At 60.5% G+C, this 19,454-nt stretch overlaps 1 protein-coding gene across 4 annotated transcripts in view; it reads right to left on the bottom strand.

Annotated features, from left to right (window-relative positions):
* VAV2 (vav guanine nucleotide exchange factor 2) overlaps positions 1-19,454 on the bottom strand; it is a 158,501-nt gene continuing 139,047 nt past the window's right edge. The window contains exons 16-29 of one of the 4 annotated variants that reach the window (XM_032866244.1): positions 18,553-18,662; positions 17,534-17,635; positions 17,017-17,105; positions 14,508-14,524; positions 13,677-13,698; positions 12,640-12,767; positions 11,390-11,464; positions 10,200-10,252; positions 8,877-8,993; positions 7,599-7,686; positions 6,523-6,646; positions 5,639-5,725; positions 4,560-4,714; positions 1-743 (exon numbers count right to left, since the gene is read on the bottom strand). In XM_032866244.1, coding sequence (XP_032722135.1) covers positions 696-743; positions 4,560-4,714; positions 5,639-5,725; positions 6,523-6,646; positions 7,599-7,686; positions 8,877-8,993; positions 10,200-10,252; positions 11,390-11,464; positions 12,640-12,767; positions 13,677-13,698; positions 14,508-14,524; positions 17,017-17,105; positions 17,534-17,635; positions 18,553-18,662 — 1,215 coding nt within the window. In that variant the 3' untranslated portion in view covers positions 1-695. The remainder of the gene's footprint in view (positions 744-4,559; positions 4,715-5,638; positions 5,726-6,522; positions 6,647-7,598; positions 7,687-8,876; positions 8,994-10,199; positions 10,253-11,389; positions 11,465-12,639; positions 12,768-13,676; positions 13,699-14,507; positions 14,525-17,016; positions 17,106-17,533; positions 17,636-18,552; positions 18,663-19,454) is intronic. The other 3 variants (XM_032866245.1, XM_032866246.1, XM_032866247.1) reach the window with 3 other exon arrangements.

Raw genomic sequence — 19,454 nt, 5'->3', positions numbered from 1 at the left:
CGCTAAGGCTCCCTCCGGAGAGGGGGACCTGCCCTGGGTAGTCTCTGCACACCCCGAGTGCAGAATGCCAGGAGGGGGTCAAGGGGCCCGCACAGACCCCTTAGCAATACTCTCTTCTCCTACACCCGAGCACGGCTGGGGCTGAGCTGGGGCCGGGCAGGGGCTGTAGCAAACGGCTTGGCTCTGTTCCCTTCTGACTCTCTAGGCCCAAAGCTTCCCCCCGGGAGCAGCAGGAAGGAGGCAGGCTGAGCGTCACAGCTGAGCAGGAGGGGCTGGGGGAGGTCCCCTCTGCTGTCCCAGGCCTCCCTGGGATGGCACCTACTGTTCAAACCTAGGCTCCCGAACGCCATCTCAACAGGACAGGGGCAAGAAGAGCTCTGGCCTCAGCTGTCATCCAGAGCCTGGCTCAGAATGCCACTGGTGCTCCCTCTCCTTAGCGCTCTGGTGGTGGCAGCCACGGCAGGGCTGGCCCAACTTGCCTCTATGTACAAGTAGCGTACCCAGGACAGGCCACTGACGGGAGGTGGACAGCAGGCCAGTTCCCATTTAGGATTTTGAATACCCTCCCCATCCCTACGGACTGTTGAAGACTGGAAGGTTGGCGGGCATGTCCCCTCTGCGTCACGGGGCTAGAGAGAGACTTCAGAGCTGGACTCTCACAAGAAAAACCACGAGTCCTATCCAAGCCGTTGCTGTCACTGGACGCCCTCCTCTTCTACGTACGTTGAAGGGAACCAGCCAATCTGAAAAAGATGGCAAGATCACATGAGAGTGTGTGTGTGCCCGGGGTGTTGGGAGAGGGCCAGCAGGGGCTTGTGGAAATGGGGGAACCTGCAAAGGGCTGGCATTCTAAGTCGAGAAGCCTGGTGGAACTGTGGTCCAGGGTAGGGGTGACCCCAAATGCACCAGCCCCAAGCAGTTCAAGGTGACCAGAAAAAAATTCAATCCTCCCTGAAGGAAAATTACATCATCCCAAGTCTCAGTGGTGTTTTCTACACAAGCTCATCATTCAGTCAGGACGGAGTGACAGGAACTAAGAGAAAACACAGGTGACAGAAATCAGTCCACAGGTCATTCTGGGATGGGAGTCATCAGTCAGGAAATGTAAGTAACTGTGGCACCTATGTTCCAGAAAGCCCAGGATAAGGCATAAAAACATACCAGAGAACTGAAACCAGAAACCACATAGAAACAGAAATCCAAAAGTGGAAAATAGGACTGAAATTTGGAACGCAATAGGATTTAGTAACAGATTAGACAGAGAGGAAGAGAGTATCAGTGGACCAGAAGAGGGGCTAGTGGAAAGCAGCTAGATGGGAAATAAGGGAATAGGTGGAAAACACGTCAAAGAAGGTCAATAACATCTGGGCTAGATGAAAGGACGTGACACCCATGGGAATACAGCCCCTGAAGGAGAAAAGAGAAAACAGAGCAGGTACAGGGTTGGAAGAAACGTCCAGAACTGATGAAGGGCATCAAGCCACAGATTTAAAAATCTCAACAAATGTTACGCAGAGTGAGTACAGAGAAAACAACACCCAGGCACACTATAATAAAACTGATAAATATCAGACTTTTTTTTTTTTAACATGTAGCCCCCCACTGGGGAGTAATAGCAAAATTTCCTACAGAAAAGCAACGCTGAGAAGTTGGCTGGCTCTTGGGGCACCTGCACGGCTCAGTCCATTGAGCATCAAAGTCTGGATTTTGCTTCAGGTCATGATCTCAGGGTGTGGGATCGAGCCCTGAGCTGGGCTCTGTGCTAGGCATGGAGCCTGCTTGAAAGTCTCTCTCTCTCCTGGTCTCCCCTCTGTCCCTCCCTGCCCTTTGAAAAAAAAAGTTGGCTGGCTCATTACAGAAATGATGGAACCGGGGGCAATGCAATGATATTACCAAAGTGCCAAAAGAAAATGCTTGCTAGCCTCAAATTTATCCCCTAGAAGTACTATTTGAAAATGTGCTCGACATGATTCCTCATGAAAGGGAAGCAGGTCCCCCTGGAGAGAGGACCGACCCCCCAGGGGACGACCAAGAGAAGGGAAGGCTGTTCCCTTACAGTCGGATGCCACCTAAAATGTGTTAAAGAAACAATGGCTGGAAAAATCAACCATGATACGAACAAGTAATGAGACAAAATTCACCAATGAACGATAACAATAAAACTCGCAGGTGAAAGTTAGATGTGGAACAGGATATTTAATAGTTTCTAAGTATTACCCTGGAAGTTACTAATTAATTACAGTAACTTCACAGGGGAGGAACTTGGCAGATTATCACCTTAACCAAAGGATCAAAATTAATGTCACAATAATAGGACAAACTGACGTCATATGCCACTGGATAAGACACTACAGTACTGAAAAGGATAGAATATATGTACTGTGTTCCTACTGGAAATACATAATACATAACCTAATCATAAAGAAATATCAAACCTAAATGGAGGAAAAGTCTACAAAAATGACTGGCCCGTACTCTTCAAAAACGTCAAAGTCATGTAAGACCAAAAAAGGCTGAGAATTGTTGTGGAACAAAGAGAGTTGAGGGCCACAGCAAGTAAAAGCAATTCATTTAGGCAGACGTGACACAGCTGGGACACTTGCTGACATCTGAATATGGACCGTGGATTAGATAATCACATTCTGTCAAGGGGAATGAATGTCTTTGATCATAGGACAATGAAGTATTTAGGGGCTGTGGGGAAAGGGTAGGACTTCTGCAATTTACTATTGAACGGCTAAGAGAAAGGTAGGCAGAGAGGGAGGGAGAACACAAATGGTAAAGCAAATGTGCAAACCACTTCTATTTGCTAAATCTGGGCATGTGGAGCTTTTTGTACCACAGCAACTTCTCTTTAGGCTTAAAATTGTGTCAACATACACTACGAACATTTTATAATGAGAACATAAAAAGAAGAAAATGAAGTAAAGAGGTGTTCAGCTCCAACAAAAACTAAGAACTTATTAGTAGCAGATTCACACTCAAAAAAAAAAAAAAAAGTACCTAGAAGAGGGAATTTCAGGCAGCAGGAACATGGTTTTGGATGGAAATACAAGAAAGCAGGAAGGAATGGGGAGCCCCGGAGAAGGTAAATATGTAGTAACTCTAAGCAAACACTAACTGCTTAAAACAAAAATAATGTCTCACGGGGCTGAGAAATATGAAGACTTAAGATACATGACAGCAGCTGCATGAAAGTTGGGAGGAACACGAGTACAGTCAAAAGTTGTACAGTCTCTGCATCATCTGGGAAGTAGTAAATGTACTAATTTAAAATGGCTCTCAGAAGTCAGAGTGCACACTCTAATCCCTAGAGTAACTACCTAAATAATAGGAAAAGAATGTGTGACTCACAGACCCGCCAAGGGGCCAGGAAGTAGAACAGCAAACAAAACAAAAAAACGATTAATTCATAAGTACGCAAGAAAAGAGGAGAAAGAAGAAATGGATGTGACAAATAGAAAATAAACAGATGACAGCTTTAACTCTTAGCAGCTCAGTCATTACATTAAGTATAAACGGGCTACACACCCATTAAAAGGCAGAGACCGTGAGATCAGACTAGCTCTAAAATTCTGTTTTAAGGTAACATTTTATCTTACATCTACCTTAAATATAAGAATACAAAAAAGCTGGAAGTAATACAAGAGACACTGAGGTCTGCCACACACAGCACTTCCCCCACAAAAGTCAGCTTGTTCTAATACCATAGTAGCCTTTAAAGCAAGAAGAAGTGCCACAGCCAAAAGGCAACACTTCAAAACAGGGTCAAAGCAACAGGACTATCTACACCAGCAGGCTCTAAACCAGCAGTTCTGAGTCACCCGGGAAACTGGAAACCAAGGGCCACTTTGACAGCTAGTGGTTCAGCCCTTCAGGTCAGCTGCCTAAGACTCGGTGGCCTCACACTGCTGAAGGGCTATGGGGTGGAAAATGGACCTGACCCCAGGCCTCCAAAGGGCAGCCAACATGCTAGGAGGAGGCAGACGGGATCCCATCACCTGGCAACAGAATGGTGGGCAATGGGAGCCAAGGCAGGCGGACCCTCCACAGCCCAGCGTGCCTGCCTGCGGGCAGCGTGGCCCCAAGGATAGCTGCACATTTCCAACTCTGCCCCATGTGGGGCTCCAGTGCCCAGCTGGGTGAGTGCTGACAGAGCCAGGTCGAAGCCAGGGCGTTCAGACAGGGCTCAGCAATAGGGAGCCATGGAGTGTTACAGGGTCACAGGGTGGACAGGGAACAGAGAGTCCTCAGGAAGAGCAGGGCAGGTGGGAACATGGTGTGCCCCTCCCATCTCCTCAGGGTGCAAGTGAGGCCAGTGAGGATGCACAAGTAACATGAGCACTGCATGTGACGCGCTCCCCCTGCCGTGGCCACAGAGGACCACAGGGCGGGACTGAGCACAGATACAGTGTCAGATGGGTCTGGATCCAGCTCCGACGGGGACAGCCCGGGTCTGCGGCTCAGAGGCTGTGGGCACGGTGCTGGGGCAGGAGCACTGAGATGCCAGCCTGCCCACACCTGGCCCGGGCTGAGCCAGGCCACTCTGCCCCACTCACCCGTCCGTTGGCCTCGCCCTTCCACCAGCCCTGGTCTCCGCCGATGCGACTGTAGATCTTTACCATGTCGCCTTCCCGCAGGGAGAGCTCCCGCATGTCCCGGGCAGCAAAGTTGTACCTGGCCACGGCCGTGCCAATGACACGGGGCGTGAACACTGTTGGGGGAGATGGGCAGGGTCACACAGCGGGCGGCGGGGCCAAGCCTGGTGCCTGGCCCTCTGCCCGCAAAAAGGTTCTGATGGCACAGACTGCTTTCCAATTCCACCCAGACCGACAGGCCATGGCCTCTTGGAGCCTCCCATGATGGCACCGGGAGCGGGTGCCAGCCACAGTGGGGGCCGTCGCAGCCGAGTGTGATCACGGGATCAGAGCAGAGGCTGGTGTTCTGACCACTACAACTCTCGCAGGACCTCCCGCTGCATGCCTGGTGCACCAGTGTCTGAGTGACTGCTGAGTCTGGTCACCAGCTGAGTGACCACTGCCCAGCTCCCAGCCTGCACTCTGATGGAGCCCCTGAAGCCAGACCCCAGGGTCCCGGGGCCCGACTTCCAGATCCCCAAACCAAACACGGACACCTAGCTAGACCAGCTCAGTGGGGGACCCAGGAGTCCTGTGAGCAGGGGACAAGGTCTGTGATGGAAGGGACGCACACAGCGGCTGGGGAGGGGCTCTGACTGGGGCAGCGGAGGGCCAAGCAGTCGGGGCCGACTGGGACCCCGTCCCCCTACCTCCAGGGCCCACCCATTGAGACCCGCCCGATCTGCGCCCGCCTTCACCCCAAAGGTGGCCGCCCAGCTACTTGCCACTACCAGAGGCAGAGCTCTCACACGTGAGGAGGGACAGCGGCTGACAAGCTGGGGAGTGGCCATGGGGGTGCGCGAGCCTGAGAGGTGATGGCAGCGAGGGGGGCGTGCCCAGCCTGACCGTGTCCACGGCCCTGCCCCCGTGGCCGGCCCTTCCCTTCCCTGGCCCTGACCCCTCGGCCCCGCCCCGTGCCCGGCTGCGGGCAGCTGCGGGTGGGGGCTGTGGGCCGGCAGGCAGCGGGCCGGGTCCCCCCACGCCCCGAGCACCAGAGGTACCTGACCAGAAAGGAGCGGAGGAGCCCTGAGAAGCAAAGCTGAGGCCCTGAGGACTGAGAAAAGAAAAGTTGTAGGAGGCGCAGGAAGCTGCAAAGAGGCGAGAAAGGACGTGAGAGCCAGTGTGCTCCGGGCGCGTGCAGGCAGGGCGCGGGGTGCGGGGGGGCCCGGCCGGCGAGGGGCAGCCTGGCAGCCTTGGAGCAGCCCCTCCCTCTGCCTCTTTGGGCCTGTTCCCTGGAGAATCTGGACCTCCTCCCGGCGGGTGGGCTGCCTCCAGGGTCTCAGAAAACTACTCATCCAAGGGGCCGGCCCAGTGCACACCAGTGCTCACTGGAGGTCCACGGTTCCTCTCCCGCCCTGCTCTGCCCAGGCCGCTGGGGACGGGGGCTGGTGCAGCGGACAGCCATGGGCTGGACTTCCAACATTCTAGGCTCGCCCTGCCTCTAACTCCAGGTGGATCTAGAGTGAGGTGTTCTCTTGTCCTGGGCAGTGAGCCCGGCCTGTGGATGGAGGCACCAGCTCCCGCTCCCTCACAGTGGGGGCCTCAGGAGGCTGGGGTGCACAGGGAGGGACCTAAGGACAGATGGGACCTGCCCTGCTCTCTGTCTGGGCATGGGTACCAAGCCCCAGAGCAACCGCCAAGAGCCCACACTTCCCACCTGTCCTGTGGACCAACCGGGACACTGCGGCTCAGGAGGGTGCCTGTGATGGGCTGGGGACCTGAGCCACTGCTCCCAGGGGTCGGGACTGGGCAGGGGCTCCTGGCGTCAGTCCCCCAGAAAGTGTCCCTCAAGCTCAGGGATGTAGTGAAAGCCAGGGCCGTGGGAAAAGGGCAGACCGGTCGCGTCCGGGTGAGCGCTGGCGTGCCGGGCAGGTGCGGGCATTACCTGGGGACCGGCTGGAGGCCCTGGAGGCCGCGCGCTCCTTGGACTTATAGGGGTACTTGAGCGTGGTGTCCAGCTGCTTGAAGCTCTCCTTGAGCGAGTGGCACTGATAGTACTCCACCAGCTCCTGCGGGACACACGTGCTCACTGCTGCTGTCACCGCCTCCGGGAAGTCCTCCCAGGAGCCCTGGCCTCCCTCTCCTGCCTCAGTTTCACTTGGTACTCGTCCTCTCTGCCCAGCACCCCTTCCAGGGCGGGTGGTCCGTATCTCAAAGACCACCGAGCCAGCATTTCTCTCCAGCTGCTGCTCGAGGAAAATCAGGGGTAGCCGGGACCAGCACTCAGAGGCCTGGGGCCGCTCTCTGACAGAGAAGCCTGAAACCCCACGCGTCCGACATCAGGGAAGGGTTCCCCGAAAGAACAGCGGGTGCTGGTGACCGAAGGCCGTGTGGCTACCAGCCCGGGGAGGAGAGGGTTGTGCCAACGGCCAAGTGTATCGCCTTGAAAAGCTGGCTGACAGCTCAGCATGGCCAATGGTTTTGTTCGAAAGCCGTGGCAAAAACCATACCTAAGCGATTCTTCGAGGTCGGGAGGACTCACCTGGAAGGTTCACACTGGGTTTTGGGGGTGGGAGACCATGGAAACATTTTACTTTGTGCTTTTCTGCGGCCACAGCGGGCCATCTAAGGGCTCAGGGGCTCGAGTCGGATCCTCTCGGTCCTCGGGATGCTCCCAATTTAGAAAACGCACAATAGGTCTTGCTTTAAAATCACATTAAGGTGGCCTGGGCCTGCCTTCTGGCTGGGAAGGGGGCGGTGGGGGTGCAGTGCACCCCGGAGAAGCCAGGAGTCCCGACGCGGGGGCTGTCCCGAGGCCCGAAACTGTCCCAAGGAGCCTCCAGACGCATTTCCCTGGGTCTTCCCCAGCGACGCAGAAGCCCCTCGGGCCCTGGTGCTCCGTGAGTGCAGCCTGCTGGGAGTGCGGTGCAGCAAGCCGCTCCTCCTCGGTCTGGTGGTGGAGGGACCCGGGCCCTCCCCTGACCCCATGGACCAGGCCACGGGAGCCACAGGACCACATACCAAGAGGCTTTCAAACTTCTTCGCTTCCGTGATGTGGACCCAGCTGTCCTTCTCGACCACCTTGATGTGCTTCACCTCGTCGTGGAACCTGGTAAAGGGTCCGGGCCGCTGAGTCACCACTTGGGCCAAGTCCCCGCCCGCCAGGGCTGCCCCCGCCATCCTCACCTCCTGGGCTGGCATCCTCCGTTCCAACGTGACCTTCAGAAAAGCCTCCTCACGCCCCCTCCTCCCCTAATACTACTCTAGCCCTCACCGCGGCTACCAAAGCCAGACAGACCTCGCCAGAGAAGGAAAGACCCCAGCACCCACTGAGACTCTAGATGCGGAAATCCTCAGCAAGCCCCCCGTGGACTGAGTCTCTGCCCTGTGCGCGCCTACAGAAACCTGGTATCAAGGAGTCTGGGGCACCTGGGGGACTCAGTGGGTTGAGCCTCTGCCTTCGGCTCAGGTCATGGTCTCAGGGTCCTGGGATCGAGCCCCACATCGGGCTCTCTGCTCAGTGGGGAGCCTGCTTCCTCCTCTCTCTCTCTGTCTCTCTGCCTACTTGTGATCTCTGTCTGTCCAATAAATAAATAAAAATCTTAAAAAAAAAATCTACCACAATGATTTAAAAAAAAAAAAAGGCGGCGTCTACACCGCACCCAGAGGGCCACTCCAGAATGCAAGGCTGGTTTAACAACCGGAAATCCACTAATGCAACAAACAACCGGCAAATATTCCCACGCCGGCTGGCCAGCGGCCCCTCCTGGGGAGGGGGGTATTGGCCGACCACCCAGTTTCTCTGGTACTTAAAGTCAGCAGGGGCGTGGGGTGCTCACCCCACCCCTAGCTCCCGGACGGCTCTCAGCCCTACAAGGCAGCCCTGCAGGCCAGGCCCCCAGCAGGTGCCACATGAACTCCTATCAGGTGAGGGACGTCTCTGCCGCTTCCCGGCTTGGTGCCAGCCTGCTGCCCGCACCACGGACCGGCCCCACAGCCCGCACTCCGCTGCCAGCCCCTCACCTCTCAGGACATCCCTGCCCCACTCAGGCACTGCACTTGGGTGGGCTCTGCAACCTAGAAAGCCGTGGAACCAGGCCCACCCCGAGGCTTCGGGCAGGGCGTTCACACGTCCCCGGCCTGCGACCCTGTGCAGACCCACCGTCACGCTTTCTCTCCAAAGTGTCCTGCTTCAGGCAACGAAGTCCACGGCCACCCCAAACCCATGGGGGCATGGGCTCGTGGTCTAGAGTGGCCCCGGGGAAGGGGTCTCCCTGCCCCCCGGGGGCCACCACGTACTTGATGCTTATGGCAAAGCGCTCTGCCTCGGCCGGCCGCTCCCTGATCAGGTAGGTCCCGCTGGCGTGCGATTTGAGCAGGTTGTCCGTCTGCTGCCTCTCCATGTTCCCCGCAAACCTAGCAGGGGGACGAGGCCGGGTGTTAACGGGGCGCCTCCTGGAGGACACCCAGGCCTCTGCGACACGCTGACCTGCACCGGGAGCCATGGAGGGAGGAGGACGCTGAGCCCCTATAGGGGGGCGCACACGGGGTGATATCATCCTGGGGAGGAATGAGGCCCCGGACCTCAGCCCGGCCCTGGGGGGGTTTCTACAGAACCCGATCTGCGAGCGGATCTGGAAAAGCCGGTCCTAACGACATACACGGGTGTGGGGCTCTGACTTCTGGGGCTACACGTGGGAGTCCGCACTCTTCTCTGTTAACGGGTTTCGGACAGACTGACGGACTGCCACCTCACTGATGGGCAGCCCAGCCCAGACACAGTCAGGCGAGCGCCACCGCCCCCTCCCAAACAAACCTCTCCCCCGGCACCACCCGCCAGGCCGACTGGGGACTCGGATGCACAACACGCAACTGGGCTGGAACCCACATCGGGAGATGAACTTGTCTGTCACTCCCTTCCATGCGCGTCAGAGGCCAGTCCTGTCCCTTGACTCCGGACGTGAATGCGGGGCGCATGGCACCAGGGGGATGGAACTGCAGCATATTGGGCTTGGAGGGGGCGGCCAGGCGCAGGGGTGGAGGAGGCCGGGACCCCGAGGGTGCGGCTGTCACACCACTGGGCATGGGATGAGCCCCCAGATGGAAACCCCGAGGCCAGACACCCCCAGGGAAGGGGTTAACCACACCTGAGCTGCCCGTGGCTCCGTGGCCACTGCAGGGCACGGAGCACAGGGAGTCATGACCACCTAGGCCGGTCCCTCGTCCAAGACAGTGTGGGGGACAGGCAGGCGGAGCCGTAAAAGCCGGCCCCCCGAGCTGACCTGTTCTGTGACTCGCTCCCAGAACGCTGCCCGTCAGGCTCTCGTTAACAACCGCTCAGGTTCTCATCGAGCTGCCCCACGCAGATATGCATGATTTCAGGTTTGGCCCCACTTTCCTCTATTTTCTATGATGAAGCTCACGTAAAAAATAAAGGGGGAGCTTCATTCTCCCACAATAACCCGATGATCTGTTTTCACGATGGGGAAAACCTGCCTCCCCGGGGCCCCGGTCACAGGGCCGGCCAAGGCTCAGCCATCCCCAGACACAAGCGTGCGGCAGCTGGGGCCCCCACTCCGCCTGCTCGCAGGCTCACGGGACCACCGCGACCCCCCCACTCACCAGGGGTAGGCGGTATAGTCGATGTCGCGGGATGGCGGCCGGCTGACGGGTGGCTACGGGAGAGAACGTTCAGGTTAACGTCCCACGGGGGCTGTCCCGAGCGGGGCCGGGGCGGGCCGGTCATGATCGGGGGCCTGACCCTCGGGCCCAGCACGGGCTGCCGTGGCGTCTGTGGACTTAGCCCCAGAGCCCTGGCGATCCCAGGGGGTTTGACGGACTGTGCAGCGACCGAAGGCTAGGGCACGGATCCCCGGGGAGGGGTGACCGAAGGCTGCAGGGACGTCCCAGCAGAGACGGGAGCACAAACTACAGCGACAGTTCTGTGCCACAGACGGGCTCACGGACCCGGGGGCCGGTGTCCTCTTGTGGGCAGTGGCCTGTCCTCCAGGGGTCGGGCCACACGCTGGCCCAGCAGCCTTGAGACCCCACACCGTGCCCTCACCAGCCAGAGCCCCTGACCCTGGCCTCCCCTCACTGTGCCACAGGCCAGGCAAGGCCTCGTGGACTGCCTGGCCCCTCCCACCCCATTCACCATGTGGGGAAACTGAGGCCCAGGGCAGGCATGGGACCTCCTCTGTGGTCCGGTCCCCTTGACACGGGCAGATGGGGCCAGAGGCTGGCGGGGCCTGGAGGGTGTACCAGGGCTCCCGTGGTGTCCCCTACCCCCTCCTGCTCCCTCTGGAGAAATTTCCCTCTGGCACTTTTAAATGCCCTTTCTAGAGGGCGGGTGGGGTGATTCCATGATTCGCGACTGACGGCTTGACGCCTTTTGTAACAGGAAGGTTCACGCCACACTACTCAGACGAAAGGCCTTTTTTCCAAACATGCTGAAGTCTAGCTCTGAATCCCAATGTCCGGGGGGGCACTCTCCCCTGTAAGTTTCCCCTTTCTGTAAGGCCAGAAGACTGAGTCCCTAAAATTTGAAGAAAGGCAACATTTTTGGTCTTCTGTCCGTTACGACTGCTGCAGAAATGCCCATTTTTGTGTCTCTAGAACTGAAAAACGCAGCACCCAACGAGCTGAGCCCTTCAGGCCGACGGCACGCCCTGCCCCTCGGCCCCCCGGTCCCCAGCTCCGGGGCCAGCTCACGACGGCCACCTGGCGAGGATGTACTGAACAAGCCAGATGCCCGCGTGGCCCCTCGGCCTCCCTGCCACCGTGCTCCAGAAGCTTCTGTGGGAAGTGCTCACCCTTCCGTCCACGGGGCAGGGCTTCACGGATGAGCTAGGAAAGTAGCCTGACTTCCTGGTTTGCACCAGCCGACCCTGGAAGGAGACAGACGATGGGGGCCAGGCCAGCGGGAGTGCGTGGGGAGGGCACAGCCTGCGGCTCAGCTCACTCTAAGGACGGGGTGAGGGCGGGTCCTAAGACGAGCCCATGCCGCAGCACCCCTGCTACGGCCTCAGCTGACCTCCTGACTGCCCGGCCGGAAGGCTGGGGGCGCCCTCACTTCACAGATGAGAACACTGAGGCCCAGAGAAGTAGTTGAGAGACGCTCGGAGCTGGGGCTAGAGCCCCGCCCCCAGCGGCCCTCCAGTCCTCGCAGCGACAGGGCACTTCTCAAACGGAAGGGGTGCGCCCACGGTGGAGGGGGTCGGATAGAGGCCTGGGAGGGTCTGCAGGGGCCGGGGCTCGGCCTCTGCTCCTCCCGTTCCCTCCCCCAGTCCTCCTGGCAGCTCCGCTTCGGCCTCCCCCGTGCACGCCGGCAAAACGTCTCTGCAAGGCCACGCAGGACCGAAGGCTCTGGGGACACGTGAGCCAGGGAGCCGGGCCACGGGGGTCAGAGTGGGACACTTTGGACCGCAGACCCGCCTCCCTCCCGCGCCTTCTGAGTACCCAGTCACGCGACGGAGTGCTCTAGCGCAACAAACTCATCAGGAAGCAGGTAGTGACGAGGGACCGTCATGAAACAAGTGACGGCAGTCACGGTCACGGCAACACCAACAAATATACTCTAAGCAGGTCTCCGTCCCCTTGGTTGGCCAGGCTGGGCCGAGCACCCCAAGCTCCCGTGGCACCACGCGGACCCCGTGGGTCTCGGGGCCGGGCAGGTGGCGCAGGAGGGCTCCGCCTCTGAGGGGCTGTTCACAGAACAGGGTCGTGGCTCCGAACTGTAACCAACCCGGACACGCCCTGTGTCCACGTCTGTCTCGGCTCCCCCACGTGGCACCTCCGGGGGGGAAGGCGGTGGGTCTCAGTCACGGTGTCTCCCCCAGCCCCACCCCGGGGCCGGCATGAGGCCTGACTGCCCCGTTGCCGCAGGAGACACACGGGAGGGGACGCTGGGCTCCTCCTGTGAAAGCAGACACCCCGAGGAACACAGGGCTGGGGAACCCCGGACTCCTGCCCGGGAGGGAACTCAGGTCTTGCCGACAGCCTGCCTCCCTCCACCGCACGTGGTCGCATCCCCAGACCCGCCCCTCAGGGCCCTGGGACCCACCTCCCACCACTGAGACTCGGGGTCGCCTCTCAGCAGCTCGATCACGTCGCCCGTCTGGAAGGTCAGCACTGGCTTCCCCGGGGGAGCCGGGCTGCCGTGGTAATTCTGCACGGCCACCATCTTGGGACCTGTGGGCACAGGGCAGGGTGGGGCCCACATTCGGAGACGCAGTCCTGGCGGCAGCCCGCCCGCCACTGACCTCGGCCCCGGAGGGCTCTACGTTCTTCTACATTCTTCCCGTGAGACTCCAGGTCCCTTTGGTAAGTGTCGCAAGGAAACCATGGGACTAATGGATTCGGGGCCTGTTACGGCGGCGGTCACTTACTTCAAGTGGCACTTGCCGTGCTTCCCCAGCCCCCGTTCCAATCTGCGACTGAGTCTGTGTGTGGAGCAGGACACGGGGTGCCCCTGAAGGCAGAGATGGGGGGCCAGAGCGAGCGAGGCCCAGGGGCTGGCTAAGGCCACCCACAGCTGGCTGGGGTGGCTCCGGGGCTGAAATGGGGGTCCTGGCTGGGCACTCCTGGCCCAAACCCTGCTCTGATCCTGCCAACTGCCTGTGGGCCTGTCTGCAGGCTGGTCGCGACACGGGCATCCCCTGGCCACAGTGAGGCTCTGGTTTTGCTTCCTGACGTTCAGGCCACAGTGGCCCGGCTCAGGCTGCGGCTCGGCCCGTGATGCCTTCCACCCTCGACAGCCAGAAGCCACGCTCCAGGCACGTGTGCAAAGCAGGGGGCACAAGGACATGGGGAGATGGGCAAAGGGACAGCAGCGGCTTCTCTGAGGCCCACTCTGCGGGGGTGGGCTCTGACTGCAGCCCCCCCCACCTCCCAGAAGGACCCTGACCCTCTCCATGCTGGGCAGTCATCAGACACTACGACGGCCCCCCGGGGACGTGGCCGCAGAGAGAGCACGCTCCCTGGGAGCCTGGAACCCAGAAGGCCGGGTGAGGCTGGGAGGTCACAGAGGCCCAGGCCCGAACCCCAGAGTGACCATGGACCTGGACGGCAGCTGAGAGGGGCCAAGTCCCACAGACTCACCAGGTCCTGCTCCGGAGGCGTCCTGTGAGGGTAAGGACAGACCATAGTGATCAGGGAGGGCTGCCCCGGCACTGACACCCCCTGTCCGCCCCCTGCCCCCATCCCCCGAGAGAGAAAGGTTGAGGCAGGAACAGGGGGAGGAGAGGGACACATCGCAGAGTCCCACGGGCAGCTGTGACATGGCCTCACTCTGGGACAGCCCCTCCCCTATTCTTACCTCCACCCTCCACCCTGGTGCCCCTCTGTTGTTCTGGGACATGTATCCATTACCATGAACTCCCACCTCCTCCAAGAAGGCTACCCTGACTACGCCAGCCCTGGGAGGTCTCCATGTTCTGAGACTGGGGCTTGTCCTCTATCTGGGACATGTACTGCTGCCTGCACGCGAATGCTAGCTCCTCCCTCCTCCCTGAGGGCATGTTTGTACCACACACAAGCCTCAGCAAACACCCGTAAGTGCCGGTCACTTTGACTGAACCCCACAGTGGGGACGTCTGCCCTGTCAGCCCTCAGAGGGCTCTCGGCCCCATCAGGATGGGGGCTGGTGGGTGGGCGGCTGTCACAGAGCTGGGTACCCACAAGCCCGGGGCAAGCAAACAGGTGGTCAGCCAGGCCAAGGTGATGCGGTCAGGGCCTCCTGTGACACGGGGACCCACTTCTACTGAGGGCCGTGAAGGAAACAGAAGGCCCCAGGTGAGCACCAGAGGCCCCTGTGCCAGCAAGGGCGGCCGCGGGCCCAGAGAGATCAGGAACAATAGAGTGTCTCTGGCTCGGGGATGCAGGGCTGAGCAGGGTCAGAGTGGCGGGAAGGGAGCCGTGCGGAGGACTCACCAAGTCTGCAGGGGAACCTGAAAAGGAAGCATGTGAGGTGTCACCACCAAGGCCCCTAGCTGGGGGGCCCCACCCACAGGAGCCCGGCCGGCGACCATGAGCGTCTCTCCACTCTGCCGGCACGTTTGGAGCGAGGGCTGTCAGGGCTCCCCGGGGAACACAGACGGGCAAACGTGTTCCCTGCCTGGCCGACTCCCCTCCGATGGTGGCAGGTGCCAGAAATCCCCGGGTGAAGGTGGGCTCAAAGGCAAGCCTACCACGCCTGATGAGGGACGCCTGCCACAGGCAGGTGACAAGAGGCGTCAGGACGCACACCACCGGTCTGCCAGCAGGCCTGCTCCCGGACACGGGGCGCCTCCGCTCGTCCGACGTCCCAAAGATTCTTCCTGCCTGCCTTGGGGTGCCGCCGGGGAGGAAGCAGCACCCGCTTGGCCCCAGCCATCCCACCAGCGGGGCCGCCACTCCACCGCCGGACTAAGCAAGGACCACAGTGGCTAATGCGCGTGGCTAATGTGACCATAACGCCATGCGACACGGTGGCAGACGGCTTTCGACAGACGGTTCTGACAGCCCCTACGGCCCCGTGGGCACTGGGCGGGGAGGAGCAGCGCTGTCACCGGGGCCCACGAGGAGGGCAGCAGCAAGGCTTCCCGGGGAGAGGCTGTCTGGGGGGCAGCGCCGTTCTGGGAGAGCCCGGCTCTGGTGGCAACGGTTAAAGCCGACTTGCTGTGGGTCACAGGCACTGCCCGGAGCCCAAGCCCAGCACGGACCGTGAGAGTGCTGGACCAGCACGGAACTTTCTAGAATAAAACCAGGTGCCCACTGCGGTCTTTTAATGACGTGGGGAAGATGTCCATGATAACTTCGACTTATAGAAGATACGAAATTGCCCGTAATTGTAGGCATGTTGAAAAACACACGAGCCCGAGAACAGACGGGGTGGGGGGAGGGGCGCGCCGGAGAACGGCAGTGCCGTCCGGTGGGATCGTGAGTGGACGATCGGCTCCTTCACTCTTCTCTATGTTTCCCCAGCTTTCTATGGGAAATGAGTACTTTCAATAATCAGGAGACTAAAGGCCCAAAAGGTTCCTTCCACAACAGAAAATTTGAAATATACCACAACACCACATTTGGTTATTTTTTTATAAGTTTGGGGGTGGTATTTATTTTCTCCTTTATTCAATTTCTTTTCTTTTTGGCCCCAGATTTTTGGTAAGTAATTATGTTGCTTTTAGGATCAGGAAAAAAAAAGACAAAAAGGAACGGTCCCGTCGCCCATGAGAGGGAACGCGGCCACCAGAGGGCAGTATCGACGGGCAAAGCTGAAGAGCCGCATTTGTGCCCCTGGGCTCTGGCCGGGATCCAGCCCAGAGGAGGTCCCTGGCGCAGAGGGGGCTGCGTCAGGCCTGCGGCCGGAGGAGGGGGTCTGCCTGACTGTCGGACCCCCTCCCAGTCGGGGCGCCGGGCCAGGGGTCACAGTAAAAGCAGAAGGGACAAAATCGTCTCTTCTGCGGGAGGTGTGTGGGGAGGAGCGGGTCTGCCTCAGTTGTCCGTCTGCCTGCAGGCAGCTGACCCTGTCTCCGAGGGCAGCTTCCCCGAGCATGGACGCAGGGCAATGGACTATCTCAGGGGCATATGGGAGGATCGGGGGTGCCCACATGAAGTGGGGGGGCAGAGCTGACCCTCGGCAGGTACCCCGGCTCCCAGGCTCATGCCGCAGCGTCCCCACCCAATCCAGTGCTCAGCCAGCCCTGCCTGGGGCGGCTTCGAAACCTTCAGAACCGTCTCGGGCTTTCTGGCTGCCTGTCCAGCTGTTGCAGGCTGGGCGCTCCCCCAAAGGCCTCCCCCCCAGAGGAGCCCGGGCAGCCTGGATGTCAGTGGGGCAGGCTCAGGTCACCTCCCCTCCCCGGGCCTCAGCTTTCCCCCGACACGCGGGCATGAACGGCCCGGGAGCCCTGTAGGTGCCGTGTGTGCGTGTATGCATGTGTGTGCGTGCCCAGGTGGGCACACTGACATGGCCGTAGCTGTGGCTCAGGAAGGCCAGACCTGTCTGGGTGCAGGAGAACCAGGGGTAAGGAACAGTCACGACCGGCATCGCTCTGTGATCAGAAACCATACAACTGCCATGAACGTTCTGTGCTCGTCTGGGGGTGGAGGCCCTACACGTTTAAAACCAGAATGGGACCAGGTGCAAAGAGAGGCAGAGAGAAGCGCGGGAGCCCCCCGGTGAGGAGGGAGCACTATGGCAAGGAACGGCCCCACTGCGGGACCCACTGGTGCTGGGTGAGCTGGGGCAGGTGTCCTCCCCTCTCTGGGCCCTGGTCTTTCTCATCGGGTCCCTGCCCTGTGGAGTCTCGGTGGTGGGACAGGAAAATGCGCAAAGAGGGTCAGGCCAGGAGCAAAGTACAGGGGCAGCTGTGAACCAGGGGACCCACAGCTCAGGGCAGGTCACGGGCGCCGTGTCAGCCCAGGGGCTCGCGTGTGGGGGGCCGGGCGGGGAAATACTCACTGATCTTACAGGGAGGCGTCACTTCCAGACACTCCTTGTGTGCCCCGACCCCACACCTGGTGCACAGGTAGCCCTGGTAAAAGGTGCCCCTATGGGGGTGGAGTGGGGGAGGACACGAGCACGACTGTGAGCCAAGGGCATGGCCCAAAGACCATCAGGCCCACCTCACCATCTGCCCCACGGATCACCCAACCCTCGAAGCCCTGGTCCCCTGAAACCCTTGCCCTCTTGGGTGGCCCGGTGCCGGCTCCCCTCCCAGACCTCTGCTGGCCTTGCCATGCTGCTGTGCACAGCAGGACTGGGGCACCCGCAGGGACAGCCCCCTCCCTTCCCAGCTGGATCCAAAACACCCAAGGGCCCGGATGGTCGGACACTGAAGGGACACCCCAGCCCCTCTGGGCCCAGCACAGGGCTGGCCTGGAGGGCGGAGGGGCAGGGCAAGGGGGACACAGGGCAGACACAGCACCAGGCTCCCTGAGGGCGGGCAGGTAGGGGCCGGGCCAGAGGGCTGCCTCACCTGAGGAACATTCTACAGGCTTTGCAGTTGGTGGTCTTGTCAAAAGTGTACATCTGGAAGCTGTGGTGGTTGGCATTGGCTTTGTCTGGCTTGATGTTGGACCTGACCGGAGGGAAAGAGACCCAAACCCCCTGAGCGACACGGAGCTGGGGCAGACCTGGGGGCCAGCCAGGCTCGGGGGCAGGCCGGGCCGGACGTCAGGAAGCCAGGCCTCAGGCTGGACCTGCCCCGACAGCCCAGGCAGAATGAGGGTCTGGGTGGGGGCTCGTGGGTGCCGCGCTGGCACGTGCTCCTCCGGGGAGGACGGTGGGGGTTTCTGGCGGACTTGCTGCCACTCAGCCACGTACCCTTAGGGATCTCACCGTGCACAAGCCCGAGATTTAAAACCTGAACCGACAGCGCGCTTAGCTCAGGGTGAGCCGGAAGGCTTTAAGGGACATGCGCTGCCGCCCGGCGTTCATCGTCTCCAAACACGCCCACGACCAGACGGTGCGAGAGCTGGATGTACGGGAGGCGACAAAGGAAGGCCCGATGGGAGACGCAGAACCCGAGGGTGCTTCCCAGGGAGGGGGGCGCTCCTGCCCGGGGCTCCCGGCCTGCCTGACCCCAGGACCCACTCTGGTCTCAGCGGCCGGTGTGTCTGGGGACCCCAAGGATCCCTTCCCTGTTGGATGTACAGGGGCTGCTTCTAGATTTCGTGGGAAGAGCCCCGTGCCTTCACAAAACGGTGGCCGTCCGGCCGCCCGTAAGGCGTGGGGGACGCAGGTCACCAGGCGTCCACCGGTGCCGCAGCCGCCCCTGCCCCTCACTTCCTAGCTGGCCGGCCGTGCCAGGCTCCGCCTCGGGGCCGCAGATGTCCCAGGGGAGGGGCGTCGGCCCCGGGAGATTGAAAAGCAGTGAAGGTGCTACCCAGGTGAGCCTGGGTCTCGGGGTGACACGACCCGTCTCGGTCTTGGGCGTTTGAAATCGGCCCAGCCGGCGGGGGTGCCAGGGCGGCCATGCGTCGCTCACACACTCACATGGCCATCTCGAACTGCTCCATCCACTTCCGCTTCATGTCCTCCGTCTTGCAGAAGAACTGGAAGCCCTGCTTCCCTTGCAGATGAATGAGATAGAAGCCGTAGGACCACTGCGGGAGCAGAAGGGGGCGGGCTCGAAGCTGGCCTACGGGGGCACGCGGACTCCCGTGCACCTGTGTACCAGGCCCTTGGCCCACCCCGGATGTGCACACGTGTGTACGGGACACTTGTGACCACTTGTGTGTGCGCATGGGTATGGGACACTCGTGCCCGTGCCCGTGTGCGCACACATGGGTATGGGACACTCGTGCCCGTGTGTGCACACGTGTGCAGCGGGTACTCGTGCCCACGCCTGCCCATATGTGTGCATGTGCGTGTATCCCATGTGTGCACGCATCCCTCTAACGAGATGTCGCGGGACCCCTCTCCCACCCACTCCAAGCTGTGCCCTCGCTGAACTCTCTGTGGGCTCAGCAGGCCGGTCTGCGGGTCCCCAGGGAGTCTGTGCTCAGGGCCGAGGGGCCCTTCCGCCTCCGTGGTCCACCCGCTTTCAGTTCCTAACTGGGAGCCTGAGAAACTCCCTGCTCTGAACGGAAACGACCAGCAAACCAGGGCTGGGAGCGCCGGTGCCGGAGCCAGCCGCGGCTCCCTGGACCGCCCACCAGGCCCGGCCGCCTCCAGGGGTGTTCGAAGGGGCCTGGGAAGAAGAGTGTGGAAATGTCTGAGCCCGCTGGTGTTGGAGAAGATGGAAGGAGAAAGGAAGGAGGGAGGAGACGGGGAAGGAGACAAGGAGTGGGGAGGGAGGGAGGGAAGAGAGAAGAGGGCGAGGGGGAGGGAAGACAGGAAGGCAGAGATGATGGGGATGACACAGCCTGCGGTCCTTCGCCTCTGGGGAGTGGGAG

Source organism: Lontra canadensis, unplaced genomic scaffold, assembly GCF_010015895.1.
Source record: "Lontra canadensis isolate GAN:19392208 unplaced genomic scaffold, GSC_riverotter_1.0 scaffold30, whole genome shotgun sequence".
In the NCBI taxonomy this organism is placed as follows: Eukaryota; Metazoa; Chordata; class Mammalia; order Carnivora; family Mustelidae; genus Lontra; species Lontra canadensis.
Note: the sequence above shows the minus strand (reverse complement) of the source record. Positions and strands in the feature narration are given on the sequence as shown.